We start from the raw sequence: 23387 nt of genomic DNA, 5'->3' as shown, positions 1-23387 counted from the left end.
CCTCATATATGTGCGTGTGCTCTCTCTCTCTCTCTCCCGGTCGAGGATGACGATAACGCCCGAACGTTAGTCAAGGTGGATCAAAGTATAAAACTTTTCTTGCATATTGAACAATTTTTCACTTAATTAGTGATCAACTTTTTTCGAAGATATATCAAGTATTGATGGAATTTTTACTTTTTATCCCTTTTTTAGGGAAAAAAATGATACCCTCAAGTATGTGACGTGTCCGAGACCACAAGTTATTCGAGTGTTTTGCCATTTTATAAGTAGCTAAATTATCAAACTCAAAGGTGGAATCACGCTAGAGGTATGCTGCCAAGCAATTGTAAGTGTCAGGTCTAGAAACAGAGCCACTGGCAATTTTCTCAGAACATACAGGCAGGAAGAATAATTAAAGTGCATACCATCAGCTTTGTCCAGATCAAGTCATCAAGTTTAGTTTTGGTCGTTTTGCCTTGTTGTCTGACATTATACGTAAAGCGTCTTGGAATCACCCACTTTTCCAGAAATCATTTTTGCCATTGTTGAAGATATCACCCGAATAATCACCAATAAAATTGAATAAAATAGTGTTATCATTATGGGGCATTGGAAAAACACTTGGTAGTTTAGTAATTGTCCTTTTTTTCAGCAGTACGAACATAAAATATCCAAGGCAACAATTTCGTATTAGAGTTATCCAATAACGATGGAAAAAATTGGATAACTCTGATACAAGTTACCGAGAGTTTCTAAAAACCGTAATTAAAATGTAGAGGTAGATATTGTTCTACACTCTTTATGAGGCCACGAAGTGATCATTTTTATGTACTGAACAGAACATCTTTTACACCTTTTGTATGATTTTATTTTATTTTATTCCCGAGGAAAAAAATGCTTGCTCCGGACATAACAGGAGAGAAGATAAGATTACAATTGAGTTTTAATCTTGTGGTTGCTGGTCGTCCGAGCAACAACACCAGTATCGACAGTAGCTTGGTAATTTAATGGGGGAGGATTTAGAAGCACAAGATTAAGATGAATCGTCACTAATTCCGAGGCTAATTCTTACGTGGGGAATTCCAAAAAGAAGGAAATGCATTTGTGATTAGCTGACTTCCATTACACGCGTATGATTAATTGAAAAACTAAATACCACGTAACGTAAGTAATGTCCACTTTATTAAACTAATTTAGAGAGAGACCTCTTCCTTTTGCGAGAACCACGATTCCATTGATCATTCGAGGCACAGATATTCTGTTAAGGGCTCGAATAAATGTTTTTCAAAGCGTATGGCTTACATTCCACTTACGAGTTCACCACATGAAAATACACCTGTGTGATCCATCGAATCAGTGTGAAATACCACTTCGATCGTACAACAGTAACAAAAAAAATCCTCTAACCCCTGTTTTGAAAAAAATCTAATTTTTCCCGTTACTGCAACCACTCTTTGAGATAGAAAAAAAAAAAAAAAAAAAAAAAAGGTCAGCACAACACGTTACAGCTAATCTCGCTTGCGCCCATTTTTACATGAAATCTCTTTTATGCGCGGCACAGTAAAGCCCCAGCATTTAGCATTTGCTTCCGTTAAAAGCAACAGAGGCGAGCGATCGCCGCTCTTGAGCGCGCGTTCGTACGCTCACATGAAAAAAAAAACAAAAAAAAAAACGCATGAATACAAATATACACGACGAGAATGCACATACGCCACCACTACACACGTACTGATCGCACATGAATGTACATTACATTCGATATAAACACGCGTATGATCTCGTAATGGCCTCTTCACTTTTCGAGCACAGCGAGTCGGTGGTGCTCCTGCAATTCTACCCTCTCTCTAACTTGCTCTCTCTTCTTCTCTCGACTGCCGCTGGCCACCACGTGAACTTCCATGTTTGCGCTCATATTATATACTCGCGAAATCCCCTCGAAAAGAGGGTTCCAGCGGCTTTATGCCTCCCGACTCATCCGCACGAGTATGTGTATAGACGCATGGCGCCACGACGCCAAGAGATAAAGCGGCTTCGCGCGCACATACCCGCGTTCACTCTCTCTCTCTCTTTTTCCTGTGCACCGCTTTTTTTTCAAGGAGGAGAGAAACTTTTTATCGCCGTGACAGAGCTTCTACATTTATTTTTCAAGCTTTAAGTGGTGCACGCAGATTCAGCGATGCTGCAGATTGTCGGTACTCGTGGCTTTTGTTTTGCATCTACGGAAGAAGAAGTTGGAGGTCAAAGGTAGTTTAAGTCGCTTTTCACAAGACTTTTGATGTTGACGGATCACGGCTACTTTGGTTTTTTGTATCGTGACTGCGAAAATTATTTAAAATTATTTTGCTACAAAATTACCTGAGGCGATTTCTTGTAACGGCTAATGAGGATGTAAAAATATGATAAAAGATTAAGGTTTTTAAAAATTCGTATAGGTACTTACAAAACTATACATCAGGCATCGGTCATTGAAAAACGGGTACTACGAGCAAAACATCGACGTTCAATGCTTTTGTTCAAATTTCTTTTTTTTTTGTTGGACTTTTAGATTTAAGAATTACTTTTCTTAACTTCTATTATTATAAGTACTTTTACATTATAATTTAAATTGGATGGTCTCAGTGGTTTATTTTTTTCACAAACACGATTCTAAACGCTTTTGAAGTATTCGAATTAAAAAAACAATGTTACATTTGCCTACATGTCTATATGCCTTGCAAAAAGACAACTATTTGCGTTTTGTACTGCTGTTAGAGAGTGATTCTTTTTAAATTTATCACATCATTCGCATGTGTCAATCTTGATATCCGTGTGTACGATTGTAATTTAAAGTTTAATTTACAATTTTTCTGGATGGTATTTAATTCCACTAGCTATTTTAAAAAATCAGATTGTAAGCTCAGCTAATACATCAAGTATCTCTTGATTATCTTGTACGTTTAGTTTTTGTATTTTATTGTAACAACTTTGTGTTTTCTCTTTATCCTTTCTTTGTACTATCCATCCCTAAGTCCTTCCGTATATAATTCAGTTTTACTTGTACTTAGTTAATATGCTTTACTTACATGTTCAAATAATATTTCTGTATATTTCTCTCACTGTCTTTCCGTCCTTAATTTTTTCAACTGGTTCATTATTTTTTGTACCTAAATTTCAGTCCATTGTTTTCAGGATCAACGATACTCTTTCAATTCACCTTTATTTCAAGGTAAAAGTTTTTGTAAGAACTTTTTTTTAGAGTAATTATGAATAAAACATTCAATGTTCAACAAGTAATTAGTTAGTAACAACGGGACGAATGAGAGAATACTTATGCACAGTTTTCCTATTTACTGGGCAGTGAGTTATTCGGGAGTTGAAAAAAAATTTTCACGATGATGTTTCAAGTGTTTGCACCGCACTTGTGAGTGTAGCGCAAACTTTTTTAATATCATCTCTTTCGCCCATCCTATAATCCACGTCTACTTACCATGAAATTGAAATTTGATATATGCTCGCTTTCAGAAAGAAGCCAATTTTCGTTCAAAGATAAGTGCCAAATCCAAATTTCTTTAGCAATTTTATTATTTTAATTAATTCAACTCGTTTTTAATTCCTTTGCTGACTAATGTCACAATCCTCTATATCAGTTGCAATTGAAATATATAATTCACAGTCCTCTCAATTAATTGCAACTAAATACTGCCACATCCCCAGGAAAACGTCCAACTTGATAAATATCCAACCCTAATAAGACAACAGACAGTCAGCAGGATCTCGACGTCCCTAATTTAATTTTCTTCCATTATATTACTCTCCCGAGAAAAATCACATGCATTCGCTCAAGCGGCCTGTGCTTCTCATCGATTTCTCATATCCACACTGAGCACAAGCTGTAATACCACACACTATATACCTCTGCCACGTATTTGGTTGACACTGGTGTCCATCTGTACATTTCGTCGTTCAAAAAATGGCTCATCAATTTCACGTGGTCTAACGCACACACAGTTTCAGTACACGCACACTTTCTCACATCAGTACGGCTCAGTGATTTATTTATCGGGCATGAGTCCAGCTCTTTTTCTCACCTGCAAACATGACACCCTGGAGTAATGAAATAATTAAATCATGAAAAGCAAAAGCAGAACCAGCAGTTTCAAGGGGAAGGTATCAGAGCGTCACTCGACGCTTTCCACCTGTACACTGATGAAGTCCATTTATTTCAATATTCACGCTGACCGTTGAATACACGTGAGAGCTTCTGCCTTTCTCTCTCTTTCTTGCATTTCACCATAGCCATGTAACTTAATATTGCGCACAGAGCTCGCTTCAATTAGTGGTGTGCCCAGATTTGCACTTGCGATAGAGCGCAAAAACGTGAATTGTAGAGAGGATTGTCGTTCGATGCCAAAGATGGTCGGGTACACTGGTCAAGCTTTTAAAAGTATTGATTGAGATTTTAACGTTTTTCTATGCCCTGTATTACCTACTAATTAACTTTGAGCGTTATTCAGAAGTATTTGATTCCGTATAATGAAGTGCACGAATATGAGCGACGCTTGCATTGCAAAATCTAATTTTTGGATCCAAGAGAATCTCCCAACACCGTAGATACTAATAAACAATGTGAATATAGGTATGTATTTGCACTTTGAATATAGCGTTTTACTCCCATACTTGACACTCAGTAAGGAATTTTCTGGTCCTGATGGCAATGAAAAACCATAAAGCTGTTCCGACAGCTGTCACTTACTGTCAATCCAAAACGATAGCACATATCCCCAGCAAGAAAGCATTTGTCCTAATGACGGGCTGGAGTGGTAGCATTGGCACCTAAAACAGGTCGACTGCAAAATACTGCCATTGATAGTAGTCCATGGTTAAGTGTATTGACCCAAGGACCCTCTCAAAAGTAAAACAGAAGAGCTAGTCTATGTAATCGTACCTCCTTGCGAGAGAGGAGTTAGTTGAGGAAGTAGTGGGGATGGCATCTACTTAGAGCACGTGCCTTGGCATAATCAATCCCTATACAGATGTGGTGGGTTCGCTGGACTTGACGAGGTGAAAGGTAGAGAGATGGAGTGATCGACCGAGCGAGAAGCTGAGCTTGCTTGTGTGTAGGTACACGTGTACGTGTGTAAGTTTATGCTATATTAGCAGCTCTTGCGTTCTCTTGATGATTAAATGTTTGTTGGCATGTAGATGCACTTTTACCATGAGTCCCTAGTCTTGGTCTTGTATTTAACCCCATGGAGGTTAAAGTACCGTTTTTGCATTTTTTTAGTGAAAGAAAGGGTTAGATAGCGATTTCCATTTTTCTTCGAGTATTAAATAATCATAGATAAAAGATTTACACTATTACTGATTATAAGTTTTGATACGTCTAATCTTCTAAACTTATTATAAAGCTCATACGTCAATCAGTGTCAAACATATAAATCCATTGATACGATTTTATCATTAGTAGCTAAGTTTGTAAAAGTCTCTACTAGCAATGCAGGTGTGTTATCTATCCTAAAAATTATACGCTTTGATGTGCGGTTTGAAAATAATTTTAATCAAGGCTTGAACGCGACAAAAAGCACGTATATTGCATGATTAGTAATTAACTTTTTGTACATTTTTTCTGAAAACACATCTAATATTTTTCAATATTTGTGTACAAGCAAGAGATATTGAAAATTGAAAAAATTGAGTGAGAGTTGGCTAACTGGCAGTGTAGAAGATGAATTTTTCAAGTTTTTATTAGCAATGACAAAAAATAAAAGTATGTTTCGCTTGAGGTGTAGGTGCGCGTGTATTTTGGATCAGTACCGAAGCAACTGTTTGATAAACGCAGCTGGACTTTCATCTTTCCTCGTAAAAATCGACCACATGAACGACGAAAGGTTCGCCGACGCCACCCCGGTCATTCTCTCAAGAGGTTGCTTCCTCTTTAGTTCTTTATTTTTCCTACCAGTTTCTCTGGATAAAAGGACAGTTTAATAGCCCATCATCATAACTATTCCAGGCAGCTGTTCTTTTGCAATTGCATAATTGCATATACAGTTTTAATTTAATAATGATACGCAATGGCCGACCATGTGCGAATTCCGATGCAACTTACGACTAGAATGCTGCACTTCCCAAATAACATTTTTTCGTTCACCTAACATATCTATAATTACTTATGGCTTATTGCAAAGTTCTACGATTTAAAATTTAAATAGCAAGTCAAATCTATGTGCTATCATGGTTTTTAAATTAGTTTTTTTTGAGGAGCACATGTGTGCATTTACTCATTGTGACTTTCTAAAATAGTCAAGTTAACTACACTGATAGTGTTTCTTTACGAAAAAAAGGGGAGTGCAACACATACAGGGTAGTAGTGTGGAAGCCCTTCAAATACTTGACTTGTATACATGCATTTATATAATATATGCATATACGTTACACAGTATTCGTGTAGCCTTGCTATACAGCAGTGCTACTCTCACAACACATTCAGTTGACACATCGAATAAAGGTAATTATAGGGGATATCGTTGGTGGTAATGATAGTCAAGAAGTGAATACGTATGTGAATTAGTCCAATGACAATTTAAGTATCCATTACAATTAAATAATAGTGGTTTTCAGATTATGCTGCAAGTGATCTTTGTATTTTACTGCTACAACAAGTAAATACTTAAAGCTCATTGGGAAATATAAAAGAAATGAGGGATCATTGTTGTTCTGCTCTTTCAATGGATCATTGTTTTTCGTTTACGTATACTGTGTTCATTCGCACAAGAGGAGCTTAAGAATTCCGCGTGAATATGCGTATTATTTTTAGCTAAAGGCTCAAACATTTTATTTACATTTTACACTGCAATCTGATTTCATACTACACCAGTGTTTGTTTTTAGAGCATAAGTATTTTTATTGTAGCGATTGCACCATTTGAGTACTTGCAGATATTAAGGATACTATATCTCGTGTGGGGTGATACGTTGGCTGAAAAACTCAAACTAATATACGTATGCTTTTCTGTAATGCCAACGTAAAATAATATATAAGTGAGTAAACAATTTACTTTCGTAATAATGATTTACGATGAAATTGACGAATTACCAAAAATATTTTGCAATAAAGACTCAATAGAGCACGCTTGGAACAGAGGATTCCAAATTGAAATTTCATGACTTTATTGGCCAATATTGTTTAACCATCTCCTCAGCACGAATGGCATCAGCGTCATCGACAATACATTTTTAGATACCACTTTAGGAATTCCAATGAGACAGTTGCCTACTTAAACCTAATTACAAAAATTTCTTTGAATATATTGTCGTTTCTCGTCCTCCTAACAATTAAACCCCGTCATCGAAGATGAAAGATATCCCGAGAGACCTTAACTACCCAGAAATAAAAAGGAGTGAAAGAAAAGAGAGAGCGAGTTAGCTTGAAAGGAGAAATGAGAGAAGGTCAGCAGAGACGAATTAGTGATACAGAGCACTAAAAGGAGATTAAATGTTTCCTTTTGCTGCTGCTGCTGTTCTTAGGGAAAAGGCATATTGCTTGCAATAAGGGTCGTAATTTTTTTTAATGGCAATAAGTGATGGGCAAGTCAATTAATCCATGGACCCGACACCATGTACGAAAGAATTGCTTTTTGTTCTCCACATAAAGGGCATCACGTTGTCCATATAAATTCTACCGTCACAACAAATAGAAAAAAATGTTTCAGGTTACGCACCGAAAGAACAGCTCAAAGCGGAACAACAGATTCTCTCCTTCCTACAAACACGGTCACTGACCTACAAATGTGCATTGGAATACCCCGCGTGGAGAAGATGTTCGCCGATTTGTACAGAGAAGTAGTGGTGCGCGCAACGTGCGTTCAGCAAGGTCGGGAGCGATGGGCAAGAAGAGAGAAAGCGAAAGGGAGTGCGAGAGGTAGGAGAAGCTGCAGCTGAGCTGATACAGTGGGAGAGAATCCTCGGCCAAGTCCTGAAGCAAACATATAAATCGAGCGTGTGTGCTGGGTTCTCTGCTGTTTCTCTTCTCACCGGTGTTCCCGCTGATCTAGTATCCATTTCTTCGGGAATAAAAGTTGGATGGGAAGAAGTCACCCTTGGTATCTTTTTTAAGGGCTGTATTTATGATACAGTTCGACTCACTGGACCATGGAAATGACTCATGGAGAAAAAAAAGTTGATTTACATTCGTATTACCACGGGTGAAATCATGGGATGACTTTTTTCGTTTCCCCGCACTACTTTTACTTTATGGGTCTTTTGTCATATTAAGTATCATATAATATATACGAATAAACAAGTATTTTTTATTATTTCCTTTTGAAAGAAAAAGGACAGTTACTTTCAAACGCTTGATATGTTCAACAGAAGACATAAGCATAAGCCATTTTAATATCTATAAACGTATGAAGGGACATGACTGTCAATTTTAACATTTTAACTATTTCGCTAATTATTAACTGAAACATCTACTAAGTAAATAAGATGTGTCTCCGTCATAAGCTTTTAACTTCAAAAATTTAACGATCTACTGTAGAATAAATATTTTTTATTGAAAAATATTATCAAACTATTGTATTGAATAATTTACGAAATGAAACAAGAGCTACAACAAATTTATTTCATCAAAACCGAGGCGATAAATAAAATTAACGGTAAGACAGTTGGTCGATAAAAGCGTTCGTTGGAAAATAAAATAAAATAGCGTTCAAAATTACAACGCACAAAATATTTAAGTAGCATAATTCCTTAGGATTTTTCAAGTTCTTCATCATCTCTTGATAAACAAAAAACAAAAAATGCTATACCCTAGTTGTATGCAGTATTATCGCATAGTACCCAAACCGTAAATTAATAATGAAACGATTTCCAGCCTGAAAACAATTTCCGGTTATTTTTCCCATTCTTTTATTTTCATCGTCTTTATACTTCTATATGAAAAAAGACGTACAAGGGAAGTATGAAATTTTATACTGCATGCCCGAGCTTTTGAATGGCATCAAACGTATCATTTTTTTGTTTCAGACACGTTCGAAAAGATCTAAGTCGAAGCAATCAATAGTGGATTTCGTATAAAAAGACGGTAAGAAAAAGAAGTATAAAAGAAATGAGAGAAGTTCGACGAAATCTATTGAAAGTAAGAGAAATAAGGGGAGAGCGAGTTCGGCCTTGTGACGGAAATGCGGGACTCACGTGCCATCATTATTTTGACCCTCTTTTCAATGCGCTTTGATCCTTTTCCTGCTCTTGTACTGCATTCCCTTTTTATACTGCGTTAGATCGAAGATGTAATGGAAATAGAGACTACAAGCCATACGAGTAAAGTAGGACGTAGAGAAAAAAAAAGTAAAGTTTCTCCAAATACCTACAGGACGTTGCAAATGCTACACCATTTCCTTGCAGTGAATGTTACTTTGATTAAAGTACTGCAACAGTTATAATCAATAAAGATACCTTTGTTTCATCCTTGGGACGAAAAAACAAAAAATCTTTAGCAAAAAAGTAAATTTAACGTTTCCGAGTCGATATGAAAGATTTCAGCTCGTCATGGAGAATATCATGATTATCTTATGGTATCTAAAACTATATGCAGGACGGAGATGATGTTATAAGAAGATGAGAAGGAAAAGAAGAAAAAATCACAAAGAAAGATTTGTCCTTCTCGGCTGTATGAGCTCTTGAGTGTACAAGCTGGAAATCTGGGATTTGATAAAAGAGATAAAAGGGCATTCCATAAGCTGTCGCCAACTGTTGACACACGGACGCATGACGCACGTGTAAGGACACATGGAAACTCTGGCGTGGAACGTGCGGAATTTCCCACAACTACTACTAAGAGTACAAGCACTGGATTCTGATTTTTCTTCTTCTAAAAGTCGTTAGAATTTCTACAATGTCTTACTTATTACTAACAAATTATTTTATTAAATCTATCGTACCGTTATTTCAAATCAGTGTGTCACAGACGCGTGGAGGTAACATCTGATACGATGAAACAAATCATTCTGTGAATATTTTTATCTCCATACCTTATCACCGAATCTTCCTAAAGATACTCTGCCTGAAGCTTAGAGGGTACACTCAATACTATTGTCTGTGTGGTGATTTAAACATTCAGCTCTAAATCATAGTAATAGTTTTTAGTTTCTGGGATTTTTTGCCATACATGCAGAAAGGGATGGAACGATAAATATTGTCATCGTGCAGGTTGTAAGCAAGTGCACAACATAAGGCAGAGCTGTGGTGGCAGCACAAAAGTACTAGAAAGGAACAGTGACTGAGGGGGAAAAGAGCATAAAGACGTAAGAACATAACGTAGGTACATACACAACATATAAGAGGAAAGGGAAGAAATGTTACCCAAGTTATCTTGGCCAAAGCCAAAGTCATGGGCTCTCGCGAAGACAAACCGGACCACGGCCCCGTCTCTTGTTTTGTGAGGAAACAAAGAGATACTGCTTGCTGCTATGCATCGGGGTTTGGATCGGAAAACATGCAGAGAAAGCAAAGAGAGAAACAACTTGTGTGAGAATGTTAGTAAAAAAAAGGGTCAGCGACATATTGCTGTTGGCTAGGTATATACCTTGTGTGTGTTTACATACGTCTGTGGTATGGATAAAGAGCATCTGCAACCCTCAAGTTGGGATTTTTTTGTATTCTTTTCTGGTCATGTGTTATTTTATTTTCTTAAGATCAGTTGTCCGAGTATATGTGTGTCTGTGCACATAATGTATCATCTTGATAACGAACAAGGGAGAAAAATAGTTGGGAGCATGGATTCGGAGATTTGGTTGAAAACAGCTGTGGTGCAACAGTAAAGTTATAAGAGAAAACTTTTATCTACTATTTAGAAGGGATACGGTGCGACAATAGCTATATTTCCGCACTTTTGATGCTGTAATTCTTAGTATTTAACATGACTCCTGTGCTAAAAAAAACATAAGAAGGGATAATTCCTACATCCAAAAATTTTACGTAGGCATGCTTGTATTACATGAACTGTTTAAATACATTAAATTTTGCATTTTACAACTTTTTTTTACATCAAAACTGATTATTTATTCCAAAACTACAATTTCAAAACTTTAAAAGATTTTACTTAGATATTATACGTTATCTCAGACTTACGTATTTTTGAGGGAAAAATGACAATTTATTAGATATTTAATTTTTATGTAATTTTACGGCATAGCTGCTAGCGCTGAGAAAGATCCTACGAAAGAGGAAAAGAAGAGAGAGAGAGAGAGAGAGCTAGACATCAGATAACGCGAATCACGCTTTCCAGCTTGTTTGCCACGACCTTCTCCGCCCACATCTTGTTTTCTTCATTTATTTTCTTGACTCCCGATGCTCGTCCCGATGTGAGGACTACCTTTCTTTAATTTTTGGATTTGCCATTACATGGCGTGACAGGTGAAAGTGGCGCATACCTTAAGTGCCATTGTTTTATTTTGACATACTTTTGTATGGATACATTTCAATTTTTATATTCTACTCTTTCAATAACAGCTTATATGAATTGACTCGATATTTTTTTCTGCGCCATTATATTTACGAGCATCTGATGTTGGAGAAAAACAAGTTGGAATTCATAGCGTGGAATTTGTTTTTTAAAATCGCAATTATGACTTTACTTTGAAGCGCGCAGCATTAACTTAAATTTGGATGTATGGAAAATAAATTTCACTAAATCACGATGTTTCCGTCGCAAGTGTAGCTACCAAATTTATTTTTTATCTTCTTTCCTAGAAATAAATATTTGTTTACGAATAGCAACGCCTAGGAACTAGAATATCAAGTTAGATACTCTCGATAAGTTCAAAGAAAGGATAAATAAAGCATTCAATCATAAAAATGAATCAGACGCCATGCGAATAACATATTTGTTTTTTTGACTACATGACAATATTATAAATTGTAAAAATGTGTCAACCACAAACATGTGCTTGAACGAAACGAAACAAAACGAAGTTGATATATAATATAATAAAGTTAAGAATAAAAAAAGAAGTTATTAACACTTACATGTTCAAGCGCTAAGAGGTACAGCGGTAGTTTTAATCCAGCATCTATTTCTGCAGATATTACCCCCCCCCTTTTTTTGTGTATACATGAAAAATCTCGTGAAAAATAAACAGATGATCATAAATAATGCGTATCTTTTTTTGTCACACATACGTATCTATTTTTAAAAGGCGCCAAAGATAAGACCAACTCGTGCACACGTATGAGACACACATACGAATGCTCCGGAAGAATGTGGGACACCACGGCGTCCTGCTTTCTCTTTGGTTCATAAGCCTTTTTTTTTACGTTACCTACTTTACTCTGAAACGATATTTGGTAAACGGCTTTACGGAGACGTAGCTTTTCCATCTCTCTTTCACCTTCTCTGTTTGGTCTTTCATAAAAAGGCCATGATGGCAACAGCGTATTACATAGCACGCAGGAGAAAGTAATGTTTTGAAGTCGTTAATAGACGTAAATGAGTAGATTACTTTCACCTAACCATAACTTTTGGACCAAGTTATTTTAAGCTTGCAGGTTTAAAAGTTGGATTGATTGAATTTTCTAGAGTACTATCGAAAAAAAGGTAATATTGATATAATTATGGTGCCATGACATAGGGTACTTCATGAAGTCTTGGCCACACGAGTTTTCAGAAGCAAAGCAAGAAAGCATAAACTTAATTGCATTCAAAGGTACTTATGAGAAATTAAACCACTGCCATCTGTTGAATCAGAAGAAATACTTTACGGGCTTTTAGCAACCTTAAGGTCAATTAACGAAATAGCTTTTGGGGATACCGATAAAAAAAAATGAGAAGAAACCAAATTGCTACATAAATAAGTAAAAGAATTGAATAATGAAACATAGGAAATAAGGAAAATTAATTAACAGGCTGAATTTTTTGGCTTGACCCTTCATTCTAAGCTAAAGAGCCTCATACATCGATACCATACTACCAAATCACATCACGCGATTATTCTGTCAACTTGATATTTTCAGCTACACCACGAGTAGTGCTACAGTATTTCGAGAACCGTCACCACCAACATCATCCACCATTTCTCTCCTTCCATCTCTCAAGGTTTCCCTACACATACGAACCCATGCATCCATCTCTCCCTCACCAAACGCACAAACCCGCAACTAATGTAAGCGCACGTCTCAAACGCAAACAATGGCACGCACTTCACGTTCTCTCCATTGCTTCGTACTACATGTACACCACAATCGACGTGCAGTAGCAGTACACTAGAGCTCACTCGCTCATTCACTCGTTCACTCGCGCCCACAAGTGGTAAGAGGCTCTTGGAGAATTTCGCAAACGCTATACTACCGCCGGGAGGAGATGGGGGCAGAGGGGCCTTCAAAATCCGCACATCGCTCAATCAGCTACTAATTGAATTCCAACCAAGAGCTTTGGCTATGCACGTTTTCTCACTCTACTCCAACCTGCATACACACGTACATGTATGCGTAAATGCATTCTCTCTTTTATGATACATCAACCGGAATGGTCTACCGTGGGTGAGGGGGATGAGGGGAGGGATCAGCTCGCGGTTATCCGAATAATTACTCCCCCGAGATTTGGAAAATGAGGGGAGACTAGGAGAACAGGACTGGCCAAATATCAGCGAAAGAATGCCATTAACTATTATCGATACATGCGTGTGTGCAGCAGTTTGGCTTATTGCCGATCGGAGGAGTGCTTTGATCATCGTTGAATGCAGGTACATGAAAATTTCAATAAAATTTTAATTTGTTCCAAAGAAAGATATAATCTCTTTGTGTTATTTGAAGAGACGGGGTTATCGGTAGATGTATTGATTGTATTGATTTTTAATTGAAGCTTGATTGTCTGCAAAAGCTCTCGATTTTCTAAAATTTAACAATCTCTCTTACGATGAACAGAAATAAATGTGAGAGGATACAATTTGCGTTTTTATTTTCCACGTAAATTGATTACAATTTGATATGAACCTGCAAGTTCGGGTGTATGTATATAAACCGGAGTCATTGCTATTTCCGTACTTTAATTAAAAGGATCTGGTGGTAGCGTCAACGTGTAAATATTTGCAAGAGAAGATGATGGGAATATTCGTCGGCCGGTGCACGTACTAAGGGGTTATCCAATTATTATCTTTGAAATTCGATCATCAGAGCTCGAGTACCTTCTTATATACCTATGTACACGCAGCATGTATCCGTATAAATGAGAAAAAGGCACGAACGGAGCGATACCTGCCGCTTCTGCTGGTGGATATTGAAAAATTGCGGTGATGGGTTATTAAATATTGACTGATCCCTTTTACACTCTTTTTTTTTCCCTCCCCGAGTACTTTCAGGTGGCGGACAGCTGCGCCGTTTGATATTAAAATTTTTTTCTCCTCCAGCGAAATAATTGCGGTGCCACTCTCCGGTCCAAATAGCCTTGATATTGAATTCACTTGGCTTATTCCCGGGACATTTTTCACTAATCAACGTCTAGTTTTGTTATTCTTTCATATAATACTAAGTGTCTTCTAACAATGTTGTATTTTTCATACCAATGGACAAGCGAAAGCCCTACACAAAGATGAGCACGGGTATAACGTTAAAATATGATACTTATCCTGCGCTAAACTAAAGGAAGACCCAATGTGACGTATGACTTTGCTGATGCTACTTGATGAGGCTACTGTGATGCAAATTCTTTGGGAATTGAAAGATTATCCATCAACTCGCACACGCAACATTTTATCTCCACTATCCACCTAACGTTTGCTGCATGGGTCGAACGTAACTTTGACAAAACCTAATAGTTCGCTTTATTCTTATCTACTAATTATATTTTGAGCGCACTCTCAGTCTCGAACTATACGCGAATCATAAATCTAAGATTTCGCGTCTTTCAGGGATTATTACCATAAGGACTAAAGAGAAAGAGCGAGCTAATTGCAAATGGAGGGAGGGAGTTTCGACTCTCTTTGTCTCCTCCCCTTTTTTCGGCGATCCCCTGATTTACTACCTTTTTCGCATTTTGTTACGGACCTGCGATTCTCCAGTGCTTTTTTTCTTTCTTTGGAGAGCTTCTTTCCCTTTCTCTCTCACTTTTAACGTGTACAGACGTGCAAGCTCGATTGTCAATTTTCTTGTTTTGCGCACTTTTTCTTCACATTTTCTTCTTTTCATCATCGACGAAAGTTCTCCCCCCAGTTGGATTTCACTTGGCCGTTTCTTCATCCGTCACTTGCTCTCTGTTGTCCCTCTGCTGCAGCTTTTTCGATTGGTAATGAGCCATTGGCTTCTTACTTCTCTCTTTACTTCGCTTTCGAAAGGACGCCTCGACGACGTCGTCTCGGAGATTAATGAATATTAAATTCAGAAGAGGCTGCCGTTGTTCGATGCCTATCGCAGGTTGGCGGGTTCAATTTAAAAGTTCCGACGTGAAAACGAATGCTCATTACTTTTGATGATCGCTTCAGTGAATTTGAACGATACGTTTTCAAGTGGTGGTACGTGTAGGTGATGGGTAATCATAAATGCTATAGAATCGATCGATAAGATCCAACGAATCAATTACGTTTCTAGTTTTTCCCAATTAAACGTGTTTGGCGACATTTTGTTGATCATCGCAATATTTATGATCAAAGAGAAACAACCACCTATTTTCATTAAATCTCTCACACGGAGTCAATAGCCAAAAGCTGGTTAGATATAGTAGATATCGAGAGTGAATGTTAATCCACTACTAGATAAGCGGAATATGATAATTTTAAGGAAAACAACTTGTAAAAAGCATAGACGTGACATTTGTATCATTTATGTGTAACTTTGTACTTAAAAAAGAGTTGTACGTGTATTTATATGTTTGTACTACCCTCGGTATGGTTGTACGAAGGGGCGCTGCAGGTACCTCTACTGTACGTGCACAATTAAACGTATGGATTAATGTAAGGCCGGCATAGTGAGAGAAAACCCATAATTATATGCAGGTACTCACCGACAGAGGTGCACCACTCGCCCTGGAGGGAATTCCCGGTCAGCTGTATGACGGCCATGGAGATATCTCCGAGCATGAGGCAGGCGACGTGGTACGTCTGGCAGCGCCAGTGGAGAACGTGATGAGAGGCGGGCAACAACCAGCCGGATGCCAAAGTTGCGGCCAAGAATATTGCGCTTATTATGAAGCCCATCGGGTAGAGGGTGAAGCGTATGTCTCGCTTGGCTCTGTAACATCAGAAACAACAAAACAAATGTCCATCAATCAATTTTTTTTTGTTTTTCTTTTTCAAACACGTGAGTTGAATTTTGAGACTCAGGAATACTCCAAGTTTCAGTTTATGGCGAAATACTCGCTATATCATTGTTACCCTATATAATGACTGGACGGTAAACTCATACAGTGTAATTGATGGATTTTTTTTTCACTGTGTAAAGTTGCAGTGAATAAAAAAATTAAGTATGTGACGTTCAAAATATAACGAGTAGTTAGCACGATGATTTGATCGATTGTGGCGAGTTATTTTAGCTACAGCTAAGGGTCCAAATTACAGGGGCGAGGTAAAAAGGAAGAAGGAAAGGCTCAAGTTGCTCATTTCGTACTCTTACAGGCACTCTTGGTCCCATCCGCATTCGCTAACGAGCTAGGAAGGAAAATCAACCGCTGCAGCCTTAGCCATTACAAAATTTCAGTTTTTATGGGGTTGGGGATGCTGGCTGGCCAATAGTATAGGTATCCCTACCGCGAAGGTCGTGAATGCAAATCAAGCAATAACGGTTCATTAACTTGGACAGTGGCAATTTGAATATTTTCACGTTTAATTTGATTACTCTCTAAGCACCTTTGGGAAGAATAATCGGGGAAACATTATACATTTTAATTTTCCCAGCGACTCCTCGGTAATCGTGACCTAATATGCGACCAGATTAGGAATTTCAATTACTATGGTCTCTGTGTAGAATCTTTTTTTTTTCTTTTCACCATAAAGTTCTCGAAATGATTCACAAATCTCAAGTAGGATCCAACCTTTTTTCTTCAAATTTTAGTTTAGGTTGAGCTTTTATCTATAAATATACATCTTAATAGAGAGTTACATTCGAAGAAGTAGATATTTTTCAAATTTCAATGCATAAAATTTTCAAATACTATTCACAAGAGCTCCATAAATACAATAACTGTCGATGGTTACTGTCAATTTGGACAATAGACCTCCTGCAGCGACTTGGTTAGTTTTGAGTCGAACAGACGCAACCATCTATACTTGAACAGGAAAACAAGTTTCTGTTTGAAAAAGTTTATTCAACTTTCACTCCATACGGTGTCCAAACTGCGTATATGAAACGAAAATCGCTTGGGGATATATAATACACACACATGCATTCATATATTTATGATGTTGCACAAGTGTTGCAAAACCAATCATAAGTCCGAGTCGCGTATAGTCCGCATTCCCTGGGCTGGAAGAATACGACAAATTGCTCTAACCAGCACCTAACGGGACAAACTGGTTCGTTCGTTTGATTACTGCCAAGCGAAAAAAAGAGGTGGGGGGGAGGAGGGGGATAAAATTCCATCGCTCGTGGCGTGTGCGACATCGGATCAATCAGCCGAATAATTTTCGCGAAATTTAAAGCCCGCGTGCGTGAGCGACGATCGTTAATTGCTCCTGGCGGAAGCATCGTCCCGCTGCTGTTCTGGTGCCGGCTCGGGCCGATATTTTTGATGATTAAACTTGCCCTTCCTTCATCATGTTACGTGTCTTCATGGTTATTATCACTGAGTCGATTATAACTTTTTTGTTCTTTCTTCATTTCGTTCAATTTCTCTGGCGCCTCACACTGTGGTATTTTGGGGAAAACCTCGAGCCTCCGACTGTCATGGCTTTTGGTGAAAGCTAACATACATACTTAGAGAGTGGATTTTCCAAAAAAAAGCAATGGGAATCGCGATTTAATGAGTGAAAGCCATGTTTTCCTTCGATCGGCCAAGCAACGAGGTGTCTGCGGCTATGCTATGATATGATACTACATGTTTTGGTGTATTTTTTATTTTTCTTCCAAGGAGCGTTGATTTTCCAGTGACTTTGATGCAGCCGACTGGGCACCGTTAGAAGGCATAATTTCTCGGCACTAAGTGGCACCAAATTTTTCTACAATATTGTTATAAGTTTTAATAGTTGAAATTTTAAATATTAACGGAGGCTTGCTGGGTTACCCGCACTGAGAAACAAGTTCCAAGAACTTCTACCGTGGTCAACAAATTCTATAATTTTTTTTCGCAATAGTGTGCGGAAAACACCTATTTTCCGCACACTTATTGCGAAAAAACTTGTACGCAACTCGTGCGGGACGATTTCCCGCACTTGTGTGCTCAACTGGCACTCGTTCCCGTCAACTCCAGCCACTCGTGCGAGTCAATCACGACTTGTGCGGGAAATCGTCTTTTCCGCACTTTTTACGTAAATAACTATTCTTTTTTTAGTCAACAAATTACAGTTAGTTGGTCATTCTTTTCTTTTTACCGTAAAATTATGGTAATTTTTCGAAAATCACGAAGTCAAACCCCAATAATAGACCGATACTATAGATACTAAAGTTATTTATGAAACGAGGTTATAAATAAGATAAGCATGTAGCAGTATAATCCTCTTATTATCGACCAACGTGTATCAGAAGAAAAATAACCATAGCTTCAGGGTGGAAAGTATAGCTGACTAAGATTAAATTTTTCCACTAAAAAAATGACTGTAAAGCTATGGTAAAAATTATAGCTAAGACTCTCTCTGATCACAACTTTACCGTTGCTTTTGCGGAGAAAATTCTCATGTAATTTTTTTCCTTCGTGTAGGTATACGACGAATTGCATCAACCGAAATTTAACGGTCCCAAACGGCACGTTGAGAAAACAAGGCACCGTTAAAATCCATAAGATATTTGCGGTACAGTTATCTATAGGCCGAAATGGCAAAGTTTAATAGACAAAGACTTGGGAAAGGTATATAGGCGGGACACACGGTAATGGGGGTTATACCTCTCTCCCCAGGAATTCCAGTCTCGACAAAAGCCAAAGTGCTGTATACGTATGGAAGAGAAGTCGAAGAAGAGCCATTTGACAGCGTCGCGAAAGAGAGGGGGAGTTTTCGTACAGCGAGGTTTACCTTGGCTCGATAATAACACTTGCTCCCAAGTGTCGTGCAAGAGAAGATGAGCTAGCCCGCCAAAACCATAGAAATGCCGGAAATTCCTTGCTCTCCTGATTCTGCTCAACTGTACCCAATTCCGATTTCGGAAGAAAATTCACGCTTCGTCACGGTGTGTATACGCGTGTTCACGTGAAAACTCGCGAGCACTTGGGTGTAATAAGTATCGATTAGCACTCCCACACGTGCACGACACTTTTGGCGAGTAATGTAATACCTACTATATAATTTTTCACCTAAAGAGCCATTTTTTCTATCTGCATTGTATCAATAATAGAAAGATTGAGAAAGTCTTTTGTCTCATTTTTTTACAATTTATAGCTATTCTCCTTTACAAAATTCCTCCGACTTTTGTCGTAAAAAAAAAAAAACAAAAAAAAAGTTACCGCTAGCAGCGAGAGCTCGTTCACCCTTGGGTCGTTCCGCGAGATCCAATTGTCGCACCACGAGAGGCTTAATTCGCTTTTTTATTATTATCACTGTCACAGTTGTGTGGTAAGGAGCGCGAGAATTTTATTAATGGCATATCGTTCGCGGGGGAGCCGTGAGTGTAAGCAAGTAAGGGGGTGTTTGGTCCTACGCACGAGTACATTAGCGAGAGATGGAAATGTATGTGTTTTCGCGTTTACACTCGACACTTGCACCACTTGTTACTTCTTTTCTCCTTTGAAATTATATGCGACGCGATGATGATGAAAGTGCCTATACCTCGGCACGTCAATGGTTTCGTGCAAGGGTGGATGCGTCGAGGAATAAAAGTAGAGAAAAAAAAATTCAAAAGAGACTGACGACCGATAAATAAAGTTTGAATTGGTATTATTATCTGGCAAGGTTGTTTACACTCTCAGATAATGCTGTTTGGAGAGTTATTTTCTAGACAACCTATGGTGGAAACGACACACCGAAAAGCAAAGTGGGATCTTTGGACCCCATATTCGTAGATAATATTAAATCCAATGGTAAACATGATGTATCCTCCTCCGATGGACTTGCATCACCGCATCAACAAGAAATTAAGTTTCCTGAAAAACGAGACTTTCGAGCCACGCGGCGAGTCGATCTTTTAAGAAGAGAGAAATAAAAATGCGTCTACGAAAAAAAAATAAGAAAACCAAGATACACACTACTGGTGGATAACAACCAAGTTCTTATTGTATCGAGTACCAAAGGCGTGAGTCAGTGAGAAAAAGAAAGAGATGCAACGATACGTATGATGTGGGCGTTGTAGGCGCACGGCGTCGTCTCGTGTCCAAAAAGCCAATGAATCTGGAGGCCCACGACCTTGCCAGTCGCTTCGTGTTCGCACCTCCTCAGGTCGGAGGAGTCGACGGCCTCTTGTGGTTGAATCACAAATAATCGGCTCGAGAGAAAGACTCGTGGCGAGTGTCGATCGATTTGCACCGAAAAACGTGCCAGAGCCAAAATAAAAAAATAAAAAAACGAGAAAAATAAGTTAGAAGATGCAGAGAGCGTGCTGAATTTGTTTGGAATGCTTATACTTAGCAGCTGAATCGAACATCGTTTTTCTGCCGGTTGTTTTCTTTCTCGTCTCTTTGAGGGCTTGCCACTGTACTGTGTTCAATTTTTGGTGTTGTGGAATGTCGCAATGTAGTGGGTGGGTTTTTCCTTTGACAATTCAGTCAACAACTTACAGACGATTGTTTATGACACTTCTAAGAATGTACATACAGAGTTTTGTGTAGATAATTACCTCATAAAATTCACAAGGCAATTATTTAGTACGTTTTTGATCAGGTGCGATAAAAAAAAGGCAGAAGTATAATCCGGAATAATCTTCGATTGGATGTAGCTTATCTATCAGAAAAAAAAGTGAAAGTAAGTAAAACAGATTCCAGTGTGCGAGTAGCGGCAACCAGTTTCCAATACATAGTTTACTCTTGCACAAGCTAGCCATACATGTAGTATATACATACTCTTCTTGGTGCTGCTCTGTATCTATGCCCATTGTGTCGGCTTCTCTCAACAACTGCTCCTCGACACACAGCCAAGCGTACGAAAACAAGAAAGAAGAAAGAAAAGAAGGAGAGAGCGGGTGAGTGAAAAGGCGAAAAACAGGTTGCGAGCTATAATTTTACTTGAATTCGGCTGGCGGAATAAAATTAGAGCAACGAAAGTGAGGGCACGAGCGTACAAGGAGCCGCGGACTGCTACGAAAGCGCCTGTATAGCAAAATTGCTTGCTTTCTTACTTCTGGTTGGGCAAGGCAATTCCACTCGAGAATTTGGTTTTTATTCCAAACAAAGTGCCATACTACAACAATAATACACACATCAGTACAATAGGCATTGATTTCCTCTAGCGATTAGTCTGCGAGAGAAACTTCTCTTGAACACGTGAATTATATTCAGTCAACAATATTTAGCATTGCCCCGTGGTACCCCGTTTCGATAGAAATTTTGCCGCTGTGAGTTGGAAAAGACGAACTTGGCGTATCTACAATGATAATATAATATAACGTTAGCGAGGAACGAGAGACGGGAGAGTCGAGGGAGCGGAGAAACGCGCGTAACATTCGTACAATCGTCTCAAAAAGTTCATGCTTCAAAAGATGTCGGTCCCCTTGAGCCGCGCATTGATGAATATTCCGAATAGGCGCGCAGTTGAGAAAGTACGCTTGCCGAGCCCGAGCGTTTTGAAATGAGTCATTCATGGTGGCAAATGACAGGATTCCCTCTGGCTTCATTTTAAAACAATAATACATCGAGTTTAATGAAGTCTTTTGGAACTAAGTTTTGCGGTGAGCAACTTTTTTTTCTTCTTCTCTTTGCTCAAAGGTATAGGAACAAGTTTTCGAGAATCATAAGAAGAAGTAGCTAATATTCTCAATTTAGGTTTGATGAGCAGAATTTTTTTTTTTTTTTTTTTTTTTCAACAGCTTCTGTATAAATATACCAGTGATTTACTTGATTGATTTGTGTTCAAAGTAAGAAATTAAAAAGGTGAGCAAAATTTTTAAGTAAAACAAAGTTTTCAAAATGGTTGAAAAATTTCAATTAAAAAGTTAATTCCTACTAATCTCTCATTTATATGTCTCTTCCATAATTCAATTCAGAGTATCATTGCGTAGAGCTTTAGGGTGTTACCACCTTTTATATCATTTTGAATATGTAAAAATAGACTGAATACCTGTTTAATTGTCAGGTGTCCGATTTCAAACTAAACGAAATCTTTTACAAAAACGAAAAACTCACTCTTTATTTGCGTGTTCAGAGCAGGTGAAGATTTTTAGGGCCAAACTTTTGCTATCCACATCCTCGATACGCTCGACGCAAAACTCTTCGGCTGGCAATATCTGCCCATCGATGAGTATACTGGCATCAGCTTGAAGATCCGCTTTTTCATAATCGCTGAAAATCGTTAAGTTGTCGGAGTTGGAGCAGGACGGAAAACCAGTCCCGATTTCCACTACGTCCATAAATTTGGGTGCAAGAAGCATGTTATCTTCCTCGTGTATCGTTGTAGCCTCGGTATCAATTTCCTTGCAGGCGTTACTGAAGCAGAAAAAATAAGAAAAGTTAGTTGATGATGGATTTTTTTTTTTTTTTTTGAGCGATCAGAATAGGTGTGTAATCTATTTTTAGATTTTTTAGTAGGAGAATGTGGTGAATCTTGCGTGGAGTTTACTGCCAGTGATCCCCGATTCTCAACTTTACAACTGAAAAAGAAAAAAGAAAAAAAAAGAGAAACAAAAGCGTGTGGCTAAAAATACGTTTAAAGGTTTTGATTTGTTGAGATGTCGCGTTAACTCGAGGGATGCGGTGTTATTTTTGTCATCCAGTTGCGAGAAAGCTTGTAAAGAAATGAAACAGAATGGCCTCTGACTCTTACTTACACACGTAAATTCATATGAACGACAATTAAAGTCAGGATCGCAATTATAAGTTATTTAAGTTATATTGTTGATCCCGGGGACACATATGATTGTTTTATTCACGCAATTCCGCTCAATCGTTTTTTAAACAATGAAAACATTTCTGTAACATTTTTTTCTTTTTTTTTTTTTGTGATGGAAATCAATAAAACTTTAGTTTTTCAATTTTCTTTTATTTCTTTTCTATTTTCTTTTCAATCAAATCACTACAAATTATGTTATCATCAAGTTATATTATCTACATTTTTTGGTGGCAAAGCAAATTTGTTATTCAAGTACCAAATCAAAATGAAAAGACATAAATGAATCATGACAATAATTATCTGTAATTTGTTCACGTGACATCAT

At 38.0% G+C, this 23387-nt stretch overlaps 1 protein-coding gene across 1 annotated transcript in view; it reads right to left on the bottom strand.

Annotated features, from left to right (window-relative positions):
* Positions 1 to 23387, bottom strand: part of LOC106635820 (putative G protein-coupled receptor Mth-like 1) — a 147410-nt gene that overhangs the window by 122584 nt on the left and 1439 nt on the right. The window contains exons 2-3 of the mRNA XM_089592520.1: positions 22360 to 22659; positions 15949 to 16175 (exon numbers count right to left, since the gene is read on the bottom strand). Coding sequence (XP_089448646.1) covers positions 15949 to 16175; positions 22360 to 22659 — 527 coding nt within the window. The remainder of the gene's footprint in view (positions 1 to 15948; positions 16176 to 22359; positions 22660 to 23387) is intronic.

Source organism: Copidosoma floridanum, unplaced genomic scaffold, assembly GCF_036245765.1.
Source record: "Copidosoma floridanum isolate Cflo_tuat_1 unplaced genomic scaffold, Cflo_Japanese_pri ptg000019l, whole genome shotgun sequence".
NCBI lineage: Eukaryota > Metazoa > Arthropoda > Insecta > Hymenoptera > Encyrtidae > Copidosoma > Copidosoma floridanum.
The sequence above is the reverse complement of the archived record's forward strand: the minus strand, read 5'-3'. Positions and strand labels throughout refer to the sequence as shown.